Source organism: Archocentrus centrarchus, chromosome 5, assembly GCF_007364275.1.
Source record: "Archocentrus centrarchus isolate MPI-CPG fArcCen1 chromosome 5, fArcCen1, whole genome shotgun sequence".
In the NCBI taxonomy this organism is placed as follows: Eukaryota; Metazoa; Chordata; class Actinopteri; order Cichliformes; family Cichlidae; genus Archocentrus; species Archocentrus centrarchus.
The window spans coordinates 5,135,484-5,153,942 of record NC_044350.1 but is presented as its reverse complement, the minus strand read 5'-3'; the positions used below and the strand labels follow the sequence as shown (position 1 = coordinate 5,153,942).

Sequence of the window (18,459 nt, the reverse complement as noted above, 5' to 3'; positions counted from 1 at the left end):
AGAGCATCCAGCTGATCCTTTTGACATCCTCGCCCCACAACAAGGGGATAGGAAGGGTCAGCCAAATGGAAACAGAGCTGCGATGTGAAAGTCGAGAATAGAGGCTGCAGACCGCCCCAGCAGAGTTATTTTCAGCCATTTGTTTCTACAAAATCTACACTGCATCCCACAGAGATGGGGGAACAGAAACAGGCGCACAAGCAGATACTGTACTTTGGTCTCTGCGGTACGTGTAATTAAACCGAGCGCTTAAGCCCGGAGTTAAGAGACTGATCACTCTGACAGACTTTAATGTTTCAGCAGTGTTAAACAAGGACAAGGAGTGGTGGGGTGGCGGTGCGGGGGGGGGTTGCAGCTGCAAAAATCAGTGTGCTGAGTGTGGGTGCTGTTGTTGGACTCCATATAGAATCACATTGCTGTTCTAATGTGACTTAACCTCACCCAAAGAAATTCATGCAAGTAAAACGATCTCAAAACGCAGATGCGTCCTTTAACTGATTAAAATTACTTTGTTTTTTTTTCCTTCTTACTTGTTTATAAGGACGGGAGCAACACCTGCTTTATTTCATGAGCTTGGCAGGCTACTGCCAGAGCAATTAGTCGCATCACTGATGGGCAGAATATCACAGACTGTCCTGATGGTAAGATTTGCTGTCTGTTCAAATGCCTCATACAGTTTGTGTTTACGTTTACCCAACTGGAAGCAGACATAACTTTTATGACTATTGAAATAAGGATGAATTTGATGGTAGCAAAAAGGCCTTGTAGGAAGCATGGCAGGTTTGATGGAAGGGTCAACAAAACATGTTAGCTTTTTGGTTTCTTTTAGCCACGGCCGTGATTATGTTTCCACTTTAGTTCAAACTGAAATCTGTCTACTGGACAGATTGCCACAGATTTTTTTTTGTTGTGACTTTTGAGCTACTGTGAAAGGCCGAGTAAAAGATGACCTGATGATCAAAATTTCCATTTTATTTCTAAAAAAAAATTGACTTTTTTTGCTCTTCTAGTTCTGCTCTTTTGAGGTCTAGCCTCAATTTCATTCAATGAACGTTGTGTCAGGAGACTGTGAGGACCATGGCAAAACCTTCAGCAGTATAGTTGAAGAAGCTTCTTAAGCTGGTCCATCATAGAATGAGGTTTGTTTGGTCTCTGGTGTAGTGGCCGTCTCGGTTCTTGTCTTCAGTTTTCTACAGCCGCAATTCCAAAAAAGTTGGGAATATCTGTAAAGTGTAAATAAAGACAGAATGCAATGATAAGTATTTTATTCACACAAAAAAATAGAAAACATCAAATGTTTAAAATGAGAAAATGCAACATGTTAAGAAAAAAAATGAGGTCATTTTGAATTTGATGGCAGCAATAGAAATGTTGGGACAGGGCCATGTTTACCACTTTATTTAACAGTCTGTAAACATTGGGGAACTGAGGAGAGTAGCTGCTGGACTTTTGAGAGAGAAATGTTGTCCCATTCTTGCCAAATATAGGACTCTAGCTGCTCAACAGTCCTGGGTCTTTGTCATATATTTAATTTCATGATGCATCAAATGTTTTCAGTAGGTGAAAGGTCTGCGCTGCAGGCCGACCAATCAGCACCCGGACTCTTCTGCTGTGAAGTCCTGCTGTTGTAACAGATGCAGTGTGTGGTTCAGCATCGTCTTGCTGAAATTTGCAAGGGCTTCCCTAAAAAAAGACGTCATCTGAATGGGAGCATATGTTGGCTCTAAAACATAATGCCTGAAGATCACAAGTATCCAGTATTGATTGATTCAGCCTTGCTCACAGAGATTTCTCCAGATTTTCTGTTTTGTTTTTTTTCTTTTTTTGATGATATTATTTACTGTGGATGATGAGATGTTCAAAGTCTTTGCAATTTTACATTGAAGAACATTATTCTGAAATTTTGCAGTTTGGTGAACCTTACAGATGCTCTTTTTTTTTTTTTTTTTTTTTATATACCAAATTACATTACTAACCTGTTGCCAGTGAACCTAATAAGTTGCAAAATGTTCCCCCAGGTGTTTGTTTTTAGTACCACTTACTTTTCCAGCCTTTTGTTATCCCTGTCCCAACTTTTGAGATATGTTGCTTCCATCAAATACAAAATGAGAAATGATTTGTTGATCATTGCATTCTGTTGTGATGTACATTGTACGCAGTGTCCCAACTTTTTTTGGAATCGGAGTTGTACCTATATTTGCTTCCAAAAACCTTCTTTTCTCTGAACTTATCTTAACTTTGCTGTTGTTGCGGCCAAACATTTCGATTTGATCCTTCTCAGTTTGTAGGATGCTTTTCTAACATTCATCAGGGATGTTTTGATGTTCGTTTCTGACCTATGATGCAGAATAGATGCTCAGTTTGCCTTTCAGTTGATTTCTGAAAGATTTCTGATCATTGGTAAAGGATATCTGAGAGCTCGAATATGATCAGATTCTTAAATTAATTGATAGTTTTCATTTTCATTTTAAATCCAGCTTTTTTAAAAAACCTGGAGTGAAATATTTCAAATTTTAAAATGTACTATACAGTTATATTAAAAAGCCTACTGTGGATCCAATGTAATCCTGTTTTAGTGATTTGTGCATGCAGGTTGTATTAAATGGGGAAGGGGGTCCACCGAGGCTTCAAATTAGGGGCCCCAGATTTCTGTGCTACACCACTGTTTTTGTGTTTCATCCTTATTAAATCTTAACCACAGCAGAGGCAGATGCAAAAAAGTCATCTAAAATGGTCACCTTTTTAAAAATCATTTGGTTACATAACACAGTATTAAATAATAATCTAAGATGGCACTTAATAATCACGTCCTGCCTGTAGAGCTGGTTGGAAAACGTGTGATTTTAACAGTTGGTCAGACAACCCCCCCCCCCCCCCCCCCCCCCAAAAAAAAAAAAAAACCAAACCAAAAAAAAACAGCAATCTGAAGACATCAGCTAGTGTTCTGAGAAGGTGAAAAAAAAAAATGGTGTGTCCTTTCTGTCCCCGGGCAGCATCGAGTCTTGAGACTTGTGAATCCTGGCCTCCTCCCAGCACTGAAACATCCTCTTCAGAGGAATCCCAGAGACTATTTTGTTTGCAGCTCACACACTCTACGCACTCAGGGCTGTGTCTTCCCCACCGCTACAGCCCCCCCCCCCCAATCTGTCACTGTGACACTGCATTGGCTCCAAGGCTATGCAGACTGTGGCTCTACCTGATGAATGATTCAGCAGATTTAAAGGGGACCAGCACAGAAGTGGAGCAGCAGCAGAGGGCTTTAGGAGCATTTATGTTTTAATTGTGGCCACGCTGCCATGATGCATTGCCTGGTTTGGAGTTAAATGCCAAACACGGTCGGTCTCCTGCTGCCTGTGGAGTTGCTCCCAGCCTGACATGACATTCCAGAATCTGCTCTATGAATCGTTGCCTTAATGTTGACTTTGGAAGTAATTCGTGTACCATTTGTGTCTTTGAGCAAATATTAAAACGATATGACATTTTTTATGTTTAATATGTTTGTTATAATAAAACAGACATTTAACTTATCCTTTTAAAAAAATCCTTGTGTTTTCTTTGGCTCTTAGTCTAAGTTTTCATATTCCTTATATTTAATTGAAAGGCCTATCATATAAATGCCAACTGTGTAGTTTAAATATAAAAGAAAAATCTGCATAAGAATCCCAGGCTAATTTGATTAGTCAACATTACTTTTTGTTAACCCTTATCTGCCCTCTGATTCAGTTACTTGGTGGCTTATCTCTGATGCCCAGAAGCTCTCCCATCAAAGAGAATGTGACCACACTGCGGTTGAGGCTCGCAATCAATTGTAAAGTGCTTTGGTGCAAATTGCTCCACAAATGGACACTCCATAACTGCAGGTTTGAGCATTTATACTGCTGATGTGGAGCATGTTTCTCCATTTTCCTCATCTCCCCTGTGAGTGCACCACAGTTAAATTCCTCCTACAGATACACACAAACATAAAAAAAAAAAAAAAGCAAACATATACATGCTGCTGCCAGTGATCATTTGTACAATGCATCGCCAGTAAAAATGCAAAAGTGCCCGACCAACACTGACTCCATACTGAGATATGGTATGGTTACCTTACACATCTACCATGTAGATATTCACTTTGTTTTTCCCTGTTTGCTGATGCATAGCCAACAGAAATACATCATGACATCATCATATTTTATGCAGTTTCACATAATCTGGAGCAGCAGCAGCAGCATTACTCTCATGTTTAAATCTTACATCTATTTAAGCCTAATACAGACTGGTTGTTGTTGCCATTTCAACTTCATGATATCCCAATTTGAAACTTCCTACAAGACCTTCAACTTGAAATGACTGCACAAAGGTGTAGTTATAGCTGTTTCTTCCTTTGAGCATTTGTGGCTCGGGGCCCCTACTACATATATTTTTAAGGCGGATGTTAACTTTCTTGTCTAGTCCTAGATGGTAGACCCACTATTGACCTTGTAGTCACACAATTAAATAGCTTAAATTAGTTTATTTGAAGTGATCCATTAAAAATCATTCAAATTACTTTTATTAAATTTAATTCAATTGTGTTAATATTGGATTTAATGTTGTCTTAACTGCCAGTGATAGCTGCTTTGCAGCCGGGTTACCAGCAGTGTGTTGAAAGCTCTGGGAGGTACCGCAGCTGGCTGAAACTCCTCCATATCTATGATTTGGGATAGAAGAGTGGCGTATACAGCTGCCCAGCTGCTGTTTTACAGCCTGAATGAATTCTATAGAAGCAGAAATACAAATAACTTTATTTCCACTAAAGGGAGTTTACTGTCAGGCTTTATGTCATCACAAAACAGAAAGTAAAAGCACATTTTACTTTTTCTCCGTGTTTCCTGCCTTTCCTTCATTTTCATAGGCCCACCACCACTGATGTCAGGGTGAAGCCAAGGTTGATTTTCAAGTAAAAGGGACCAACACAGACCTCATAGACCAGCAATTTTAAAGCTAACTGCACCTTTTCACAACATAGACTAACAAAAGGAACTAATGGTTCTATGATTATGTCATCACCTCACAAGGCTGGAAAGGCCCATAAATGCAGTATGAAAATTGTGGATTCCAAAAATACAAAGTATTGGTGTGGCATCTTGCAGTGTAATCTACAGTTATTTACTGGACAGAGGATCAAAGTCCCTCTAGAAAGAAGTCTTGTCACCTGGCACCCATGTTGGAGACACCTACAGGCAGAATCACAGAATCACCAGTCAAATCTGATGACTTTGCTCCAAAATTTTTATATATATATATATATATATATATATATATATATATATATATATTAAAAAATGGGTTATACCTGCAGTTAGCCAACTTCAGTTCATGTAGCAGTTCCTTATTAACTGGTCACAATTTGTATGCACAACCTTGTGGCCTGCCTTCCATCCTCTGCCATATTAAATGAAGCCTTGTAAATATTGAATGAGACTGGTGTTTGCTGAGTAGCCTACATCTTTGTTTATATTCTTTGCTTACTGCTAGTGTCTCCCTAAGGAGAAATCCAGCCACGGACTTTTATCGTCTCTGATGTAACTCGGCGCTTCCTGCTGTTAATGTGTGAGGGGCCCTCTAAAGGATCGACGTGAAACCACAAAAGGCTTTGTTTACACATAAGTGATGTCTGAATAATTAATAAAACTTTTCTGTTCCCAACAGAATTTATGGAAGTCGAGGGAAAGTTTATATAAAAATAGATCTAACAAGAAAATTTGCCTGTTAAAAAAAAAACCGCACCTAATAGAAAAATTCAGTGATAATCCTCCAGTCTTGCAGCGGCGGCTGTGCCATCTGAACAGGAGGTTTGCAGTTGCTTGAGTGTGGGCGCATTTATCTCTTTATCACACGTCATATTTCCTGTGGTATACTTATCTGCCCTCAAGTAGCTGCCTGAGCTATTTACATTTATTTGCTAGGATGTTTTAGACTGAAAGGCGATGTGGTGATCCTGTGACTTTTTCTCCACTATGAAGCTGGCTTCAAGGGCTTTGAATGACATGGCTTGACATAAAAATTTTGAACACATAAAATGTTCACCTTAGGATGAACTTCAATAAAGACATTCTGTTCTATTCTATTTAATGATTTTAATGATTTCTTGACTTTTTGTCTAGCATCACTGTCACCCTTTAACAAACTATGATTTATGGCCAACTACTTGAAAATCTACTGACATTAAAGCATCCCTTTGAATAAGTGAGCACTTACACTATTTTATACATTAGACTTGGTTAATGGAACAGATATTAGCTTTCATAATAAACAGTGGTTAAAGCAGCAGCCACTTTTGTCCTGTCTCCCTCCCCTCACCCCCAGTCGGTCGTGGCAGATTACTGCCCTTCACTGAGCCTGGTTCTGCCAGAGGTTTTTTTTTCCTGTTAAATGGGAGTTCTTCCTTCCCACTGTCGCCAAGTGCTTGTTCACAGGGGGTCATCTGTTGGGTTTTCTCTGTAATCATTGTATGGTCTTTACCTTACAATATAAAGCACCTTGAGGCGACTGTTGGAGGTATATAAATAAAATTAAATTGAATTACTGTAACTATTATTGTCCAAAACGCATAGTGTTGGAAACAGAATTTTACTATAGTAGACTGAGAGGTGTTTTAAATGTTATGTAACCCATTTCATATAAATTGAACTGAATTGAATAAAATTATGTAATTCGCATAACAAATGGGGGAGACATTAGAATTACTTTAGTAATTTTGCAGAGCCACAACCTCGTAAAGGACCCCAACACGACTCATCACTGATCCTTCATGTGAGTGGAGCTGTTTGCAGTTGTTCATTTGGGAATAGCTCAGGTGTAATTGACGGCATTAAAAGAACACATTTCAGTTAGATTAATGTCAAAGTGCTGTTTGGCGCATGTAAGCCCACTTACACTTACTAAGTATCATTAACATACTTAATGGAACTAGACCATCATTAAGAACACCACTTTCAGCTATTATTGTGTAAATATCTGCCATGTGAAGCGTGTGCTATGTAATGTTTTATGTTTTTTTCCTGTAGCTTTCCCTCAATGTTGTAGTTTCTATCTATTTTTGGCTACATACCAATTAAAACCTGCCCGAAAAGCATAAAAAATCCCATTACATTAATAACCCTGCTAATATAAAACCAGCCACTTATCTATAAACGCGGGGAAGCAGCTGCACGTAAGCTACTGTACTACATGTTTGCAGTACAGCGTGCCAGAGTGCATTGGTGTGTTTGCCCTCCTCCTCCCGGCGGAGGGGCGGGGTCCATATGATCGCACATCAACACTAGCAGCTAGCTGCAGATGGAGCTCCGTCGCGCGCACACTTTCTCCACCTTCAGCTCACTGCTGGCGCTCCGGTCGCTGTCAAACAGCGTTTTTTAAAAACTTTATAAAGCGGGAATTTGAACACAGAATATTTATTGTTTGTGTGGTAATTTAAGAAAGAAAAAGAAGTGAGTGTGAGAAACAGTCTCCGGTCAGTCGCTCCTTGGGAACATATGATGTGAACACCGGAGCTGCAGGAGGACCCGATAGCCGTGTATCCTGTAAGTAAGGGCTACCCTGAAGCATTAGCTCACAGTTCAGCGTTACGGATTTACGGCATGTGGCGATTAATAACCCTTAAAATCGTGCTGTCCTGGTACCTTTTTTTGCATCGTATGGATATCATTTTCCTCTGATAATCTCACTGTGACCTGTAGCGCTCAGCAGCTTCTTTCTAGTATATTTGATTTATATTTGACCTCACTGTGATGAATCTACAGTTTAATGATACTTTGGGGACTTTATAACACTGGATGCTTAAGCATGCTTAAACATTATTTAAAATGACTTTTTTTTTTCCTGCTCACTGGGTGTTTTTTATCTTATCCGCAGCACTAAACTCACGACAGGTCATTTGTAATGGAAGTGATGAGGATGTTGTAACATTTCCAGGTGTTCTGTGTTTGCCATCCTCAGCAGCATCATTATCTGCAGACCTTTTCTGTTGGCTACAGTGCACACCACAGTGTCTGACTTTGACCATTCAGTTGTTGCTCAGAAAACAAGTTTCCTGCATCCACTAACCACTTAAATAAATATTTCAGCGTGAGTCGTAAAATGAAAACCACAGCATCCCCCAGACTTGCATTATGCACCCTTGCACGCCGAGACGTGATTGGCTGCAGCACAGCGTTTCTCTGTGTGGCAACAAGCCTTCCCCATCCACCCAGCAACTCCCTGTTCCTCATGCTGTGGTGAGCCTCTCAGCCTCTGAGGGCCTTTTCTGCAGCATCCAACGTGGTAACCATGGCAACGGAGCCTGACCCTGGGCATGCTTACTACAGGCTTGACCTGAATTTCTCGCTGCATCCCGGGCAGGCACGCATGACTTGGGCAACTGACCTGCTTCTCACATTGATTGGCTGTCAGGCAACGCGAGCGGAGGCAACGATGCGCCGCTTGTGCACGAATCAATAAACTCACTTATGATTGGCTTTGTGTCGCTAGAGTCTGAATAATGTGTTTGTAACGTGAGATGAAACAGGTACTTTTCCAGCTTTGCAGTTTTTCTTGCATTTCTTTTTTAATTAATCTAAGGTGCCAGTAGATTTAATGGTTTTGGATTCTGGACTAATGCTTGGAAAAAAAAAGGCATCTGAAGATGTGTGATTTGTAGTCTGTGTAAATGAAGATGATGTCTCTGGCTGCTAGCTGCGTGGTTTTGTAGGATTTGAAGTGTATGTTTCTGATAGAAGTGTACTGACTGCGAAATGCTGATACAGATGTTTAAAATGCTGATAATTGTTGATACTAATATTTTAAGAGTTTTTAGTTATTTTTTATATATTTTTAAATTTTTATTATAATTTACTTCTGTATTTGTTCCAGGGAAACAAAGAGCTCTTTATAAGAAATTATTGACATGTGTCAGTAATTTCAGAGGGTATTTACAAAAAGGTGCTTTTTGTAAAAACCCTCTGGAAACTACAGTGAAAACATTCACCACAAGGTGGCAGTGTTTTGCTAGAAACCGGAATTCAATTCTTATATGTACAGCACTTGGCAAAAGTCATATTTTGCTTGGAAAATGGGAAATAGGTGCAGTGATTTATTGAAATGTGCAAACATAAATGCAAATACAGTATATAAGGAAAAAACAGTACTTTTACAATTCTAAAAAGCTTGAAAGTCAATATTTTCTTTGAGCACCTTTATTCTTCAACACAGCCTGGACTCTCTTAGGCAGCTTTCTTATAATTTCTTTAAGCAGTCTTCAGGAATCGATCTCCATACTGTACCACTTTATTTCTAAAGCACATTTAAAAACAACAATAGGACTCCAGACTTCTTGAAGGACATTCAAAGCTCTTCTCTTGGCTGCCTTTTGTTGTGTTCTCAGTCAAGATGATCCCACACTGCTTCAATAATTTTGAGGTCCGGGCTCTGGGGAGACCAATCCATGGTGTTTCATTGTGTGCTTTTCTGTCCAGGTGTTTTTACTGCATTGGCAGTGTGTTTGTTTGGGCTCATTGTCATACTGAAAAATTGAGCTGCTGCCAATCAGACACTTTCCAGATGGTATTGCATGGTAAATCAAAATCTGATGGTACCTTTGTGTGTCATTTTTGACAAGATTCCCAACATCACTGTCTGAAATGCAGCCCCAAACCATGACAAAGGCTCCTCTGTGTTTTAGAGACTATAGATACTCACTGCTGTACCTCTCTCCTGACCTCCTCTGTACATTTTGATGACCATTTGAACCACAGATTTCAACTTTGGGTTCATCGCCCTATCAGACCTGTTGGCACTGATTTTCAGTCCAGTTCTTGTGTAATCTGGCACACCCCTGCATTTTCTCCCAATTTCTCTACTTTAAGAATGGCTTTTTGATAGCCACCCTTCCACTGAGACCATTTCTGATGAGGTTTCAGGGGACAGTAGATGGGCTGAAGGGACAGATGCTGTCCTGTGTCTTGTGGATTTTTTAATTATTTCTTATGGATGTGATGGTCAGATATTGTTCATCTGCTGTAGATGTTTTTTTTTTTTTTTGGCCTGTCACTTCTTCTTCTGTCCACTTTCCTCAGATTTTTTTAAGGACACACTGCACACCATGCTGAGATATGCCAAGTTTACAAATAATAGCTTTTTGGGAATCACCTTGTTGGTGCAAAAATTCTATTAGATGACGGTTAAAATGCGCTATCTTTGGAAATTATCTTAGATTCAAATTCTGGACAAATGATGTGTTTTGTGACGGGATGCTAGTAACAAAGTGCCTCAAGATACCATTTAAAATTGGTTCTTTGTTGTCTGCTATGTGTAGAGACGACACTGGTTCATACCTTGGGTTAGGTGCCTTTTTTGTATTTGAATGATTTATAGGTCAGTGTAAAGTGGCAAGAACTGGACTGAAAATGAGTGAAAAAGCAGCCATTTTCCAAAGGAGAAATGTAAAAGAGCTTCAGAAAGCCTGGGAAACTATTCTTCAACACCACTGGAGCAATAGCCCGGATCCTTGGAAGCAAATTAAAGAAACGAGGGGTGGCTCAAGACTGTATTAATAAAGTCATCCTTGAACATGGCATCTCTGTGTGTTTGCAGCATTGTTTAGTTGGATGTGGAGCACATGTTTCTGATAGTTATGCACCTGTTTGGCTCGTACATTTTTCTCTGTTTTTTGTTTTGTTTTGTTATTTATTTTCCTCTTTGTTCCTGGGAAACAAAGAATTCTTTAGAAACTAACTGCCTCTTTTAATGCCTTTCACTTCTCCTAACAGTTTTTAACACATGGCCAGCACAGAACTGCTGTGACACCACAGATGAATATCAGCTACAGATATCTCTATTTAAATAAACCTATGCAGATGAAGGTCAGGAGGACTCGGTACTGATATTCAGACGATATTTCTGCACATCCCTGTTTTTCGATTATCAGTTGGATTTTTTTTTCATGTTACATAAGCACGTTTCAAGTTTGCTTGCCTTGCTTCCGTACACACCCTCACCTGTGGAATATCTCTGTATAAACCGCAGCACATTCAATTTCTTCCTCTTACTGTATAATTCAAGTGCGTGTAATTCATTTCTGCAGGGATAAGTGAGCAGATGTTGTGGATTTAGTCGTCTTTGACAGAAAATGGAAGTGTTCATAGATCTGTCCCTGCGCAGCCCACGGCTCAGCTGTAGGCTCCCCGAGGTGTCAGCTTGTTGTCGGAGCCAGACTGTGTAGGAGTGCCTATTTCTGTCCTTTCTCCAAGGAACCTCTCTCGCTCTCTCTCGCTGCCACTCGGTGTGCATCATAACAGAAGTCAGCTCGGTCAGCCGCTTTGCTTCTCCGCCTGTCTGTCTGTCATTGTGATCCCTCTTCTGCAGCTTAGCGTGCAGACTTAAGAGCACTCGAAAGACTCAGAGTACCACTAAGAGGGAGAGCCATCGCTTGGCTTTGTCTGTGGCAAGAGATCAAAGCTTCAGTGCACAATTAGTCCGTCTACGAAATGTAAATCTGCAGCTGTTTAGACTGTTGAATTGAAGCAGTGAAACATTTTCAAGTTGCAGCTTTGTAGATTTCCTTGTCCTGTGTTTCAGTAAATGTTAGGGCTGCCCCTGACCAGCCATCCTCATACGTGACGACTAGAAGATTTTGGTTCAAGAAATTAGTCCTCCTGTGCTGATCATTTAAAAAATAAATCTAATATAATATCAGTAATATTCACACCATGTTTGAGGTTGAATGGCACACTGTATGGATGAAAGTATTGGACCACACCTAATGAATTCAGGTGTTTTCAGTCCCACTGTCTCAAAAAAAATAAAATAAATCAAGCCCCTCGACGTGCAGTCTGCCTTTACAAACATTTGTGAAAGAGTGAGTCGCCCTAAAGAGCTCACTGAATTTGAGTGTGGTTCTGTAAGGATTCTGCCACTGCAACAAGTCGCACTGTGAAATCTCTTCCCTCCGAGATATTCCACAATTAACTGTAAGTGGAATCGTTTTAGGAACTGCAGCAACTCTGAAATGCAAAAAATGCTCGCAGGGATTCCTTACACATACACTGATCTCATTATTTGTAAGTTTGCTCATGACTTACAGTACTGTGCGAAAGTCTTGAGACACCCCTCCCCCTCATTTCTTTATATTTTGCCTCCAAGGAGCCAGACTATTGCTCCAGTGGTCTGGAACGATAGTTCTCCAGGCTTCTTTGGACATTGGCTGCTTTTTCACTCATTTTCAGTCCAGTCCTTCTAGCTGACCATTTTCAGAGGACTTTCTTTGTTAAGCCACTTAACGCTTGACCTATGAATCATTCAAGCTTAAAAAAGGCACCAAACTCGAGATGAACCAGCGTCGTGTCTACACATAACAAACAACTTAGCCAAGAAACCAGCTTAAACTGTACCTTTAGGCACTTTGTAGCTAGCAGCTTGTCACAAAAACACATAATTTGTTCCAATTTCTTTAGTTAAATCTACACGAAAATGCCAAAGATAACACAGTTTGACAGGATAGTACCAGGCCTAAAAACAGCAGATGAACAGACCTGACATAAACATCTAGTCCTTCAGTTGCTGTTTTTCTTATTTTGGTTATCTTGTATCATGTAGGGGAAAAAGAATTTAAAAAAAATAAAATGCTGATTTAGCCATAAACACAAAGTGTTTCCTTGCAGACCTGTATTAATAGACTAATTATTCCAACACAAACAGGACATGAAGTATGAAAACTTTAACTCTCTCTTTCCAAAAGCAGACCTTCCAACGCACTGTCATCAGCAGCCAAAAATAATAACAAATGCTGGACAAAAAAAGGAAAACAAAAATAAACAGTGTGTGGAGGCGCGGCAGGATGCTCTACAAACTCATAGTCTGTCAGTAGCTGCATGCAGGATTTGTACCATTCTGTCACTACTGCAGGATGTCAAACTGTTTAACACGCTCCTGTTTACTTCACTGAGATAAGCGTGCGGTCTAAAATAGTGTAAAGTCAGTGCGGAGTCAGGCTGCAGATGTCTGCTCTGATGACCTAAGGAAAGGCATTTGAGTCAGAGCTGATTTTATTTATTCCCTGCGTGTGTTTCAAGACGTCTCTTAAAAGCCTTCCATTGTGTGCGTGTTTTGGGGCCGGCGAGGTCTGGCTGCCCTCAAACCATGTGAGTCACACTGCAACAATGCGATTCTCTGTCCTCTTCCCTCAGCGCCGCTTCTCCTCAGAAATGAGGCTGGAATCAATAAGGTGTTTGCAGCCAGTGACCCACATTTGCTGCTCTCAAATGATGATAGGTTAGCAGTAGTATTCAGCCAATTGTGTAAGGACAGATTTAAGAAATTGCTTTAGTCCTCGTGGTGTTAGTGATTGGTGTTAATGCATGGGTGGATTTTCAGCCCGTGTTTGTGTTGCAGATGTGATGGACCAGCAGAGGGCTCTGCATTCAGGTTGCCTGGTCTCAGGGGTCCGTACGCCTCCCGTCCGCCGCAACAGCAAGCTGGCCAGTCTGGGACGCATCTTCAAGCCCTGGAAGTGGAGGAAAAAGAAAAACGAGAAGCTGAAGCCCACAGCAAGTGAGTGTGACACAGCGTGCTTCCATGAGTGGCATTTGCAAATAGCCCCATGTGTTTTCATTTCCCCGTGCAGTCTGAGGACCAGTTTCGTAAATGTTTGTGTTGTTTAGCGGTGGAGAAGAAGGCAGCTGTACGGCAGAAGAGAGATGACCTCGTCAGGAGGAACCCCGGCGAGACAGAGACAGGTGCAAAAACCGCAGATGAACACACGCTAGCGCACTAGCACACATATGACTCCAGGCTTTACACAGTTCACTTGTTCAGCCACATGAGGCCTAAACTGCCACGCAGACTCATTCCTGTCCCCTCTGCGTGCTTTCTGCAGAGTCAGATCTTGCTTGTGGGGGTAACAGTGAGGACCCGGACACCCCGACTCACTCTGACAGTGAAGACAGAGACGAGGAGCCTGTTGCACCTCTTGCCAACACTAATGAAGACCTGGGCAGTGATTTAGAAACCTCAACAGGTACAGTGATGTGTGTGTGTTTTTTGGGTTTTTTTTTTTTTTTTTAGGTTGATCTACTTTTTATACAAATCCTTGTATAAAAATAATCACTCACATTTCTAACAAACCTAAAGAGAATTTTCTCCCTGGATCTCCCACTCCACTCACAACAGACTTTTCAGCACATTGTCTTGATTTTGTGGACCACAGAATTCTCGGCTTCTTTTAGTGAAAAAGCTCACATATGTAAGTGGTGAACACAGTGAAGCATTTAGCATGTAAAGACGGGAATTTCCTGATGACAAATACAAAAAATATAAATAAAGTGGGAACAGGTGTGGGCGCAGAAGCCCCACCCACCTGCAGTTCAACCTCCTGTATGTGAGGGGGAGCCGATCAGAAAAAAGTTGTCACATACAGGATATTATCTTAGTAAGGACTCATAAATAACTACACATGACACATGTTAGGGGAATAAATACAAAGTAGAGTAGTTCCATCTTTCCTTATTGGGCTCAAGGGCCACATAAAATATTACCAAAGGCTGCCATTGCCCCATGGGCTGCATTTTAAGAACCACAGACTTAAAGGGAGACCTTGTTTCAGAGAAGACAGAGGATGAACTGAAGGCCTGCACAAAGGCCTAGTGTAAAATAAATATGAAATATTTTTGAACCGTGAATCATGCAAAGCTTCTTTGGTAGAGTCCAAGAATAAAAATGCTGGAATTAGGTTTCCTTTAAAACCCTGAATATCATTCAGTGTCAGACTCCAAAATCTAGTATCTGATGGGCTGTTGTTGATGACAGCAAAGAAAATCACACTCCCATCTGTGGAGGATTTAGAGTTAGAGGTGGCTGCATGTCTCTGATTTTGTGAGGAAACCCAGGCACATAGTACCCAGGGAAATTAGGGTCCCAGTTTTATATTTACCAATTGATTTATTCTTTTTTTGTGTGTGCTTAATCTGCTGTATGCACACATCAGATGGAATTAGAAGAATAAAGTAATGCAAGTTCCCTATTCATTGGATAGGATGCTCTATTTTGATACTTTTGATACTAAATTGGATTTCCAGGCGCTGCTTAAGAAGCACCAGCTTCTGAGCTATGTCTCTGATTGTCCACTAGATGGAGCCAGAGCCTACAGAAACAAACCTTTGCTGTGTGATTTCAGTACAAGATGTGACTGAAGAGGCGAAGACGGTGGGTGATCAAAGTCAGAGTGAAGACGGAGAAGATGAAAGCACCTCAATAAGTGACCCCAGCGAAGAGCAGGCACTGGGGAAGGTGGAGACTGCTGCAGGGAAAGAGGACGTGGCGGCAGCCAAGCCTCAGAGACGAGCCAGCACCCCTCCTCCACCTAGCGTGCCTGTCAAACTGCTCACCAGACTGGGCAGCCTAGACGGTGAGTTCAGCAGAACTCAAAATGATGTAAGCCCCCCCCCCCCCCCCCCCCCCCCCCCCCCTCGTTAATATCAGCATTCATCATGTCACTTTGTCTATTTTCCTTCCCAGGTACTCCTTCAGTGCCAGTTAAGAAGTCTCCAGCCACCTTACCCAGAAACTTCACTCTTCCCAAAGACCCTCATGGCTCTCTGTTGAGAGGCAGGATCTCCACACCCACCGGGTCCCCTCACCTCGTTGCGTTACACCCACAGCTGCCCCCCAGCTGCATCATTGAGGAGCTGCACCGCGCCCTGGCCACCAAGCATAGACAGGACAGGTCAGACTTGATGTGCAGCGTTTGTAGCACATCTTTGTTTGTATAATTACCATTTTGTAGGTGTTATCAAAAAAGCATAAACAGCACTTTCATCAATGAATGGCTTTAGTCCTTTGAGACAATTAGAAACTAACGCACCCAAAATGCAACTAGTTTGGACCAAAAATGCAGGATCTAAATGAGTATTTTATTTATATTTAATCTATTAAGCTTATAAAATGCCATAAAATTCCCTCAGGATTTTTTTTTGTACAACTAACAGACCAAAATCTAAAGACTTCCAGTAAAACAGAAAAGCAGAAAGCTGAAAGCTGAAGGCTCTGCCTCCCATTCTACTCTTAAGTATCCTACAAAACGCAAGTAAGTCAGCAGTCTGAGAGCGAAGTGCTCTATTGGGGTTATACGGTACTATGAGGTCTTTAAAATAAGATGGGGCCTGATTATTCAAGACCTTGTATGAAGGTTTTTAAATTAATTCTGGATTTAACAGGGAGCCAATGAAGAGAAGCCAATATGGGAGAAATCTGCTCTCTTTCTAGTCCCTGTCAGTACTCTAGCTGCAGCATTTTGGATCAGCTGAAGGCTTTTCAGGGAGCTTTTAGGACAGCCTGATGATAATGAATTACAATAGTCCAGCCTAGAAGTAATAAATGCATGAATTAGCTTTTCAGCATCACTCTGAGAAAGGATGTTTCTAAGTTTAGAGTTACAGTAATCCCTCGCTACTTCGCGGTTCATTTTTTGCTGACTCGCTGTTCCGCGGGTTTTCAATCAGTATTAGTGTAAAATATTTATTGCGGTATTTTCGCTGTTTCGCGGGATTTTGCGGTACTCGTTCTTCATATGCGTAGTACGTGTTGTACAGTAATGTATATATTTGGTGTATAAGTGTGTGGGGAGGGTTTATAAAAACTTAAAATAGTGTATAACAACTAAAACAATGTATAAGTATTAAAATAAATATAGCGTCCCTACTTCGCTGATTTTCACTTATGGTGGTCCTGGAACGTAACCCCCGCGATAAGTGAGGGATTACTGTATTGCACAAGTGGAAGGAAGCGGTTCTACATATTTGTTTAATGTATGCATTGAAGGACAAATCCTGCTTAAAAATCACTTCAAGGTTTAATCTGAATTTAGAAGCAGGAAATTAGAGTTCATCCAGGCCTTTATGTCATTAACACATTCCTGCAGTTCAGCTAATTGATGTGTGTCATCTGGCTTCATGGATAGATGAAGCTGGATATCACCTTCATAGCAATAAAAACGCATACTATGCTTTCTAATAACACTGCCTAAGGGAAGTGTGTATAATGTGAATACAATTGTTCTTAACTTTAGTGTGTTAAAAAGACTCTCCGTTAAAATGAACAAATCAAGTCTATTAGATAAATATGACTCAAACCACTGCAGTGCAGTACCTTTAATACCTATGGCATGCTCTAATCTCTGTAATAAAATGTTATGGTCAACAGTATCAAAAGCTGTACTGAGGTCCAACAGGACAAGAACAGAGATGAGTCCACTGTCAGAGGCTGTAAGAAGATCATTTGTAACCTTCACTAATGCTGTTTCTGTACTGTGATGATTTCTGAAACCTGACTGAAACTCTTCAAATAAACCGTTCCTCTGCAGATGATCAGTTAGCTGCTTTACAACTACTCTTTCAAGAATCTTTGAGAGAAAAGGAAGGTTGGAGATTGGTCTATAGTTAGCTAAGACAGCTGGGTCAAGTGATGGCTTTTTAAGTAGAGGTTTAATTACAGCCACCTTGAAGGTCTGTGGTACATAGTCAGTTAATAAAGATAGATTGATCATAGATCGAAGAATTAATTAATGGTAGGACTTCTTTGAGGAGAGTCTAAACAGACACGTTGATGGCGGCGGTGGCATCTGTTCCACAAAAACTTTAACATTGGTCATAACTCCCCCTTCTCCCTGTTACGAATCCAAAACAGCCGAGCATTGGCACTCTCTCAGCGGTGCTCTTGTTGAGTTTTCCAATTAAGGTGTACAAGGCTAAGAGTCCAGCTTTCAAATGTCTTAAAACTCTGTCTTGGTCTTTGGTTGATTAATAAGCTGTAGTGGAAGTTCGCTGCCATTCCTCCTCGGCCTGTGCTCCGGGGATTCTGACAGTATGACTTGGACGTGTTGATTAAGTTAAACTAACCTAAAGTCACTGCTGTTTGTGGAGATGATTGACCCCTCAATGCTAAACTAACATTCCTTGGATTATATTTATTTGTTTAAACTGCTCTGTGAAAGATAAGCCATGCTACATCTCAGTCACACAAACACTTCGCTAAAGTTGTAATTGACAGACTTGTTTTTGCGATATGTGATCTCAGTTTCCAGACAAAGGAGGTGCGCTCGTCTCCAAAACGCCGCCCGGAGGGACGTCTGTCCCGCACGTCCAGCACAGAAAAGGATCCGGCCAGTGAGTCTGAGAGCAAGAAGGAGTCTGATGAGAACAAGGAGAACTGGCGTCTGGATGAGTATTTGAGTGACCAGGACAGCTGGAACGAGTCTGTGATCTCTGGTAGGTCTGCTGACAGCGGACATGTGTTATGATGTTTGCTTTACCATTATCTCCCACATTATCTACAGAGCCAAGCAGATCTGGGCGCCCTGTCAGTGGATAATGAAGCAGCATAATCTGTGGTGATGTTTGTTTACACTCAGGGCATGACAGGGAGATTTACATGGATGACGAATAGCATACTTGCTGGTGTTAAGTT

General features: G+C 41.0%; 1 protein-coding gene across 2 annotated transcripts in view; it reads left to right on the top strand.

Moving 5' to 3' along the window:
• Window positions 1–18,459, top strand: part of phactr3b (phosphatase and actin regulator 3b) — a 66,825-nt gene that overhangs the window by 16,788 nt on the left and 31,578 nt on the right. Inside the window, exons 1-7 of one of the 2 annotated variants that reach the window (XM_030729754.1) lie at window positions 7,316–7,550; window positions 13,393–13,551; window positions 13,662–13,736; window positions 13,877–14,017; window positions 15,173–15,403; window positions 15,514–15,721; window positions 18,070–18,260. In XM_030729754.1, coding sequence (XP_030585614.1) covers window positions 13,398–13,551; window positions 13,662–13,736; window positions 13,877–14,017; window positions 15,173–15,403; window positions 15,514–15,721; window positions 18,070–18,260 — 1,000 coding nt within the window. In that variant the 5' untranslated portion in view covers window positions 7,316–7,550; window positions 13,393–13,397. Of the gene's footprint in view, window positions 1–7,315; window positions 7,551–13,392; window positions 13,552–13,661; window positions 13,737–13,876; window positions 14,018–15,172; window positions 15,404–15,513; window positions 15,722–18,069; window positions 18,261–18,459 lie in introns of those variants that run through there. The other variant, XM_030729753.1, reaches the window with a different exon arrangement.